The 7,903-nt window shown below is 56.3% G+C and overlaps 1 protein-coding gene across 2 annotated transcripts; it reads right to left on the bottom strand.

The window, feature by feature from the left end:
• Window positions 1-2,535: 2,535 nt before the first annotated feature.
• Window positions 2,536-4,584, bottom strand: SOX3 (SRY-box transcription factor 3). 2 transcript variants are annotated; one of them, XM_090264526.1, is made up of 3 exons: window positions 4,293-4,359; window positions 3,584-4,226; window positions 2,536-3,493 (listed from the first exon to the last, which is right to left on the bottom strand). In XM_090264526.1, exons 1-3 carry the CDS (start codon window positions 4,357-4,359, stop codon window positions 3,250-3,252), a joined length of 954 nt encoding a protein of 317 aa, XP_090120652.1. In that variant the 3' UTR covers window positions 2,536-3,249. The 2 variants fall into 2 exon arrangements, with proteins under 2 accessions (XP_090120652.1, XP_090120650.1); XM_090264524.1 differs by having other exon boundaries at window positions 2,536-4,584.
• Window positions 4,585-7,903: the final 3,319 nt, after the last annotated feature.

Genomic DNA, 7,903 nt, shown 5'->3' with positions numbered 1-7,903 from the left:
ATGGGGATTAATGAGGGGAGTTGTGTAGACACAACAGGAAAGAAAATCTTTGTGTAGGATAATTCCCACCAAAAGGTAACTCTGCTCCTGTTTGTCGAAAGATGAAAGAAGCTGTTTTTTCCCACTCTTTACAGACCCTGTGCTCCCCACATCACTTCGCTAAGTGGTGGCCACTCGGTGTCTGTGTTAGGAATCACCTCTTTTCTCTAGATACCTGCGGGATTGTGAGCTCGAGAGGCAGCTGGGGCTGGATTTCTTTGGTTTCTTTCTGTACTGTTGTGCCGCAGAGAGCCCTCCAGGCCTGTGCTGCCATAGAACCAGCTAAGCAACCTTGAGCACTGCCAGTTTCCTCGCATGCAAAACAAGCCAGAGGAGTGTTTTCGGTATGACCAGGTTTTGTTATTGTTGGCACTTAACTAGCAGAACCCCTATTTCAAATTAAGTCTTACAAGAACCCCAATCTGTAAAACAGATTAAGGGGCAGTTGTTCTGGTAGAGGTGTTTACAGAAGGGGGTGGGGGGCTTGTGCTCTAGTTTGAAAACTCTGACCTAGATGATAGGAGTTTCACTCCAATTCAGTTCAGTTCTGTTTCCTATTGCTGAATTTTTTTAAAAAATTATCTTTCATCTATATTTAAATCCTCCAAATGTGCTGAGTGATGAAATCTTTTCTCTTAAAGGCAATTTGGAAATCAGACAAGTGGAGCACAAAGCCATGGATGTTTAGAGAGGGCGTGAGCAGTATGTGAGCCCCGCAGAAAGGGTGACCCTGGCACTTCTAAGAAGGCCACCGCACAATGGACTCTTCGAAAGAAGCAGTGTCAGTTTATTCCCGATTGGCACCGCCCCCTCAGCGGGGCGGAATTGCTTGTTTTCACCCTCCCTTTCCTGGAGTCATTTCAGACCAAACTTGACTCCACAATTGCTAGCAATTTGAACGCAGAGTAACTTATGAACAGATACTTTATTGTGGCCCAAATATTCTGAGAGATATGAATAGGGGTGAGTAGGACAAGAGTTTCCTCCTGCCACTGAGGCACTGGAGCACGAAAGGGAGGTGAGGCTTACCTGCCTGGCAGCCTGTTTGGTTAGCTCCAGTCGCGGCAGAGCGAACCAGCCATCAGGGGCCCGAGGACTGTGGCCCCAAGATTCGAAAGGAGGGAGCGGTATGGAGGCCTCGCCCGTGCTCTGCAGGGACGCAGCCCGTCCGGGAGGAGCACCGGCTGGAGGCGCTATGGGCCTAGATCTGTGATTCACCGCCGGGAGCCCTCCCAGCCCTTCCTGCACAGTGTGGGGTGAAGTGCGATGGGTTGGGGGAAGAAGGTGCCAAAGAAGGTGCTTGTGTCTGCAGGGGAGAGCTGGCGCTACCGTTCCTGGGAGATTCGACCTCTCTTGTAGAGACGTGGTGAGCTTAGGCTTTAGGATCCTCAGTGATGTGTAAAAAGCGGGCACGACCCCCGAAATCGTTTAAAGTGCCCGCCCCTCCCCACGAAGCCTGCAAAGGCCCCCAGGTGAAAGGCTGGCCGGCACAAAGAAGCCGATTGAAAATGTGGAATTCAAACCAATTTACGGGAGATTCTGTCGTCCAGAGTCCTAGCAGACCTCAAGCAAAGAAACCTGTGGTCAGGAGTGGATGACGATAAAAACAGTGCACCAGGCCGAGTTTATTGGAAAGTCCGAGTTTAGTTATACTGGGATGGCGAAGTAACAGGATTAAAGGGATTAAGGAAATCACCTCAAAACAGCAGAGCAGGCAGTAAAAAAACACTGGTTCTATTTGTTTTCTTCCTAGGCTCCATACAGATACCTTGGGGCCCGGTGGCAGGGAGCGAAACGGAAGGCCTTTCGGGGGACACAGCGGCATAGCCAAGGGTCAAGGATTGGGGAAAGTCGGTGAGGGACAAGCAGAAAGCGTGCTCGAGGCTTGGGGTGAGGGGAAGCCTCTTCTAGAAAAGTATGTGGACTGGGTTGATAAGTCAAAAAGAAAAGCCATAAGAGAAGTTTTATAGACCTTTTAACATCTAAGACGTGCTTTGAAAAACCAGACCTTCTATTGTTGAACGCTCATTCTCCTGCTTCTGCTGCCATGGTTGAAATGTACTTATTTCCTGCTGGGGATTCGTGTAACCCATTTATTTTTAATAAGATAATTGAGATTTCCGAAGGCTTTTCAGTTTGTAAATATTTCAGCTCAGCTCAAGTGTCTTCCCGCCCCAGTGCACAACGGTAAAAGCGCCCCCCTTTTTTGGCTGGTTTCGTTGATCTCATCGCTATCAACAAGTGCGTGGCCACGGGAGGTGCGCTTCAGCTAAGGCTGTGCTACTCCCACGAAGCCAAACTACTTTCCCCTCGGAGAGATATTGGGAGCCGCTGTGTTTTAGATTATGAGTAGTTTAAAAGACACCATTTCAGACCCTCCCGCCCCCAGGACAGCACCATGGTTGTAATACTCAGTGGTGGTCAATCCCATCCCCAACCTGCACCCAAAGTTTCAGGCCCGCAAAATGATCAGGACTCCATTATGTTGGTTATAAAATTTATTGATCTCTCATTTAAGAATTAAGAGTAAACCCTTGAAAAACATGAAACAAAATAGACCCTCCCCACAATCCAAACGAAATCTGACAACATTAGCGCGACGAAATATCAAATATTGAACACGGCAGAAATCACAACGCAACAAACTAAATGCGTACTGGACGAACTGTCCCGCGGCCGGGGGCGGCGAAGCGGGAGACACACGCACACCTGGCTATAAATTAACACTGGATTTAGCTGCCGCGCTGCTCCGCGCAGTCAGCACCCCCAAACCCACGAGGAAAACAAATGCAACCCGACTGGGGAAGAGGGCATTGCAGGTTCCAGGCCAGCCTCACCCGAGAGTACGTTTCTCCCTTTCACTCATTCCACGGCTAACAGCAAACTAAGGAGACAACATTTTCAAATGCAACCGGAAAACCCAGGAACCATGGAGGAGAAGGGGGCTGCTTTCTCTTTCCAAACATCACACCAATTTCCAGCCTACAAAAGGGGAGGGAGGGGCAGTCGAGCTCTAGAAAGTCCTATATCCGAAGCTCCGGACTTCTTTTTGTTTTCGTATAAAACACGACAGCTACAGTAAACTTTCTGTCCTCCCCTTCTCGGTACAAGGCAACAGACCCAGGCAAGCAAAGCTAAACAACAAGGCGTCCCCACTGGGGGGTGCAGGGTGGAGTGGGGGGCGCAGGGACGGCGAGCGCAGGCTGGCGCTCAGATGTGGGTCAGCGGCACGGTTCCGTTGACGGCAGTCCCAGCGCCCTGGTAGTGCTGGTGTATGGTGTGCAGGCGGCCGCCAGGCAGAGGCGAGGCGGCGTCAGCAGCGTCCCCACCGGGCGGCAGGTACATGCTGATCATGTCGCGCAGGTCGCCGAGGCAAGCACGCTGCGAGTGCGACGTGATGGCGGGCGGCGGTGAGCTGGGCTCTGTCTTCACCACCGTACCCATGGGGCCCAGGCTCATGGCGGCGGCGGCCGCGGCTGCAGCAGCCGCGGTGGCGGGCTGCTGCCCGTAGGCGGCGGCGGCGGCGGCGGCGGCTGCTGAGGGCGCCATGCCCCCGTAGCCCGAGGCGGCGGCGGCAGCAGCGGCGGCGTTCATGTAGCTCTGGGCGCCGGGTGGCATCATGGGGCTGTACTGCAGGCCTGCCATGTCGTAGCGGTGCATCTGAGGCAACGCAGGAGGCGGTGGGCTGCTCATAGTGGCGGGCTGCGCGTAGCCCAGCTGCTCCTGCACCAGCGAGTACGCGCCGTTGGCCCAGCCGTTCACGTGTGTGTACGTGTCCAGGCGCTGGCCCACGCCCACCGGGCTGCTGGCGGCGGCAGCGGCGGCAGCAGCGGCTGCGGCAGCGCCGGGGGGCAGTAGACCACCCGGTAAGGAGTACTTGTCCTTCTTGAGCAGCGTCTTGGTCTTGCGGCGCGGCCGATACTTGTAGTCCGGGTACTCTTTCATGTGCACGGCGCGCAGTCGCTTGGCCTCGTCGATGAACGGCCGCTTCTCTGCGTCGGTCAGCAATTTCCAGTCGGCGCCCAAGCGCTTGCTGATCTCAGAGTTGTGCATCTTGGGATTCTCCAGGGCCATCTTGCGCCGCTGCCCGCGGGACCACACCATGAAGGCGTTCATGGGACGTTTCACGCGGTCCTGATCACTGCCCCCTCCACCGCCACTCGCACCACCGCTGTTGCCGCCGCTGCCTGCGTTCGCTCCGCTGGCTGCGTTCGCGCTACTCTTGCCTGCACCGCCTGGGGCTGCGGGGCCACCCGCTCCTGACCCTGGAGTGGATGGCCCCACGGGGTTCTTGAGTTCAGTCTCCAGCAGGCTGTACATGGCCGGAGCGGGAAGAAGGTGCGCCAGAGTGGCGGGAGGAGAAGGCGCTCCCGGGGCTGGAGCGGCCACGGTGAAAAGGCCTGGGGACTCCGTCGGAGGAGCGCTTGGGGGCCTGTGGGCCAGCGGGTCGGGCGGAAAGGACAGGCTTGCCGAAGCGCTCCGCGCCAGGTCTGCAGGAACCCGCAGGCCACTCGCACCTGATGCGCTGTTTCGAGCTGGTCGCATTCGCAGTCTGGCCGGGCGCTCACCAGGCCCCTTATATACCTACTCCGATCCCCCAGGGTTGGGCAGGGTCCGCCCCTCGCCTCCGGGAGCCCCCGTGATTGACAGCTTTGCAATGATGCGCTCTGGCCAATCGTCATGGAGCCCCGGTTAGTCCCCACTGGGAAAAAAAAAGTTCGGGGAGCCCTTTCGTTCACCCCCACGCCCCTCTTGGGCCCGGTGACGTGATGAGAGTTATTCAGGAGGCGGGAGTCCCGGAGAGCCACCCAGATACCACCAAATAGGGTCTCAAAAAGTTTGAAAAAACGAAACTCTAGGAAGTGATAGAGGGGGGGAGGGGACGCACGAGCAGGATTGGGGGGAAGGGGCAGAGGGGCGCCCACGCGGCTTAGAAAACAACTTTACAGCCCTTTCAGGGCCGACCGATGCCCGATCCCAAGGCCACCATGCAAAGCTTTCTGTTGTCTGCGCGAGGTCCTTCAACTGCTTCTGCCTGCGCTCGGACACTGGGCATCGCCAGCATCCAGGCGGGCTTGGGGACTCGGGGCACAACAGAGGTGCCCGGGGCTGCGGCTCCGAGAAGCCCTCCCTGGAATCGGCCCCTGTCCAAGCTGACGAAGCGGGGGTCAGGTACCCAAGAGCGGGAGACAGGCTTCAGGACAGCGTAGCACACAGTGAGTTAGAGAAGTCAGCTTCCCTCTGCCTGCGTCGGGCAAGGCACTCACAGACGACGGTGCCGGGAGTGTGTGGGTGGGGGCGGAGGGGATGTACCGGCCCCGGCTCTCTAGCTCCAGGCCCCCGCTTAGCGGCCCCTTTTTGTCTCTGCTCTCTGGCCATTTCGGTTTTTCCAGTCCGATGCCCCTGAGGGGGAGGGTCGGGCCCCTTGGAAAATCCGTTTTCATGGCAACACGGAGCCTCTCCAAGTGAAAGAAAAGTTTCTTGGAGGGGGGGACGGTGGCCAGAAAGGAGCCGAGGCCGTTCTCGGGGCGGACCATGGGGCCCCCTCCACTGGCTGCGCACCTGCCAGGACCACTGAGTGCTTGCTGTCGCCCTGCAGCCGCACCGCCTACTCGGAAAGCAACCTCTGCTAACGGATTCTGTCCGTTTTTGTTTTACAGTCTTCCTAGACAGAACTTCGAGACTCGGAACTGGACACTCACCGTATGTTGGGTTGTCGGCCAAAGAGTATTGGCGTGGAAACCTGGGCTGCGGGGAGAGGGAACCCCAACAATCACCTCCTCCAACCCAAGCGAATGGCACAGTGTTTGAAACTCCCGGAGCAGCCCGAGGCGACGAGTGGAAAGAAGCCAGCTGGGCAGAAGTGGCAGAGACTGAAATAAGGTGTCAGCATGGTGTGGGCGCTCATGGAAGGGTGGCAACGAAAGGAAAGATGTAAATCCAAAGTGTGAAACAAAAACAAACACCCAGGCTTTTAGTTCCTTAGCACTAATGCAGGACCTGGCGGTCCTCCACCGCCTGCCTGCACGCCTGCCCGGAGCTTCCCCCTTTCCTGCATGAATTGCAGGCCAGCCCCCTCTGGGGTTGGCAGACAGCTGGCACCAGAATCCCGGCTCCCACCCGGCATTATCTCTTGGAAGTTTGGGTCTCAAAATTCAGCCTTTAAGTTTGGGTTCCACCTTGTCTATGTCCTCTTCTTCATCAGGACTGAAGGAAGCAAAAGTCCACAGCCAAGGGCTGCGATCATTTGAATGGGTGTACGGATTTAGGGTTTTAAAGTAAACTATCTGAAATGGTTTTGTATGAGGATTGTGTGTGTGTGTGTGTGCGTGTGCGCGCGTGCGTGGGCTTGTGTGCAGGCGCGCAAGCACGTGCACGGGTGTGCACATTTAAGTTCACACAGGGTGAAAGGCTCATCTCAGAAAACGGAATGATTCGGCAATCCCCGCCTGCACCTGTTTACTTGGCAAACTGGCTGAGAGTCAAATTTTCCTAGGCAAACCCACCTTCTCCCAAAGAAGCCCTGTGCAGTAGCCCTGCCCTTCTGCCGCCTTTTCCAGATGCCCTCTTGGGTTCTCTGGGCCTCTGAGGCTGTTGCTAAGTGAAGCGCGTTTTAGGAAACTACCCAACCGGCGCTCAGCCTGGCGTCCAGTAGCCTGACAGATGTCAGGATTCTTTCCAAGTTTTAGGACCCCGTTGTGGTGACAGCGCCTGAGGTGCATATTTCTCGAGGCAAGGGATGCAGTGCTGGGCCTGCACTCCTCCCCGCAGCAGATTATTTGGAGACTAGTCATTGCCTTCAGCCATTTGTCATTTGATCACATCTAGGCCAAGTCTTAGGTGAGCTCATTTACACATTACATTCTTCTACCAGATTCACGGCAATCTTTTGCCGGTATCTGACACCCACTCCTACACTCCTGGATTCCCTCGGAGGCCGTGATTAAACTTTTCTCTGTGTCTGGTGGTTCCGGGGCGGTCTGCCCAGCTACAACTAAGAGTCTCGTCGATTTCCTTCCAAACATTTCCGAGGACATCCTCAACCCAAAGTAGCACTTCAACAGGCAAAGTTTCCATTACGGGCGTGGGGATATGGAGGAAGGCTCGAAGGAACTGTTCTCTTGGCCTATCAGCAGTGCAGGTGCAGTCACCAGCCGAGGAGGTCCACCCTTCCCTGGGGGTCGGGAGAAGTATCACGGCAGGTACTGCGGCCCAAGGGGCCTACGTTCAGTCGGGGGCTGCAGGGAGAGAAGACGGCTGGCGGAGCCACATCCAGTGTTTCCGACTCGCGCTCTGCACCCAGCGAGGAAAGCAGAGGGACACAGCAGGATCCAGGCCCAGTCTTTCCCAACCTCTCCTGGAGAAGAAAGCATGTTAAGCAGTTCTCTTGCCCTTCAGGACTTCCGGGAACCCGTGGGCGGTATAGAGCCCCGGGCTGGGAAGCTGGCCAAGCAACCCTTCCCATTCCCCAGCCCTCCCAAGAGAGCTCTGGCTCCCTCAGGCTGGGGCTGGGGCTGGGCCTGGGCCTGAGCCTGGGACTCCCAGGCCCAGGGCGCGGCAACAGCGCCGTTTGTTGGCTTCGATTGGAAACTTCACCCAGAGGCGCCCCTTCCTGCACTCCAAGGCTTGGAAATCGCCACATCCCTCGGAGGAGGGGCAGCCGGCTTCCCCCCAAAGACAAAAGTGCTCATCCTTAGAGGAGGGAACTAGACTCTAGCGTGGTTGGCCCAGTGGGCTCCGGGTGCATAGGGCGCCCCCATTCGCCTTCTTCTGGTTTCTAGCCTTGGCAGAAATCAGGTGTCCCAAAGTACACTTTTGGCAGTTATGCCTTAGACCTACTGGTAAAGAGAGCAGAGCGGGAGAG

The sequence above is a fragment of the Furipterus horrens genome, unplaced genomic scaffold (assembly GCF_987537825.1).
Source record: "Furipterus horrens unplaced genomic scaffold, mFurHor1.1.pri manual_scaffold_17, whole genome shotgun sequence".
Classification (NCBI taxonomy): Eukaryota; Metazoa; Chordata; class Mammalia; order Chiroptera; family Furipteridae; genus Furipterus; species Furipterus horrens.
Note: the sequence above shows the minus strand (reverse complement) of the source record. Positions and strands in the feature narration are given on the sequence as shown.

Coding starts and splice junctions, on each gene's coding strand:
- SOX3 (XM_090264524.1), bottom strand. CDS start 4,584: ATGCGACCAGCTCGAAACAGCGCATCAGGTGCGAGTGGCCTGCGGGTT.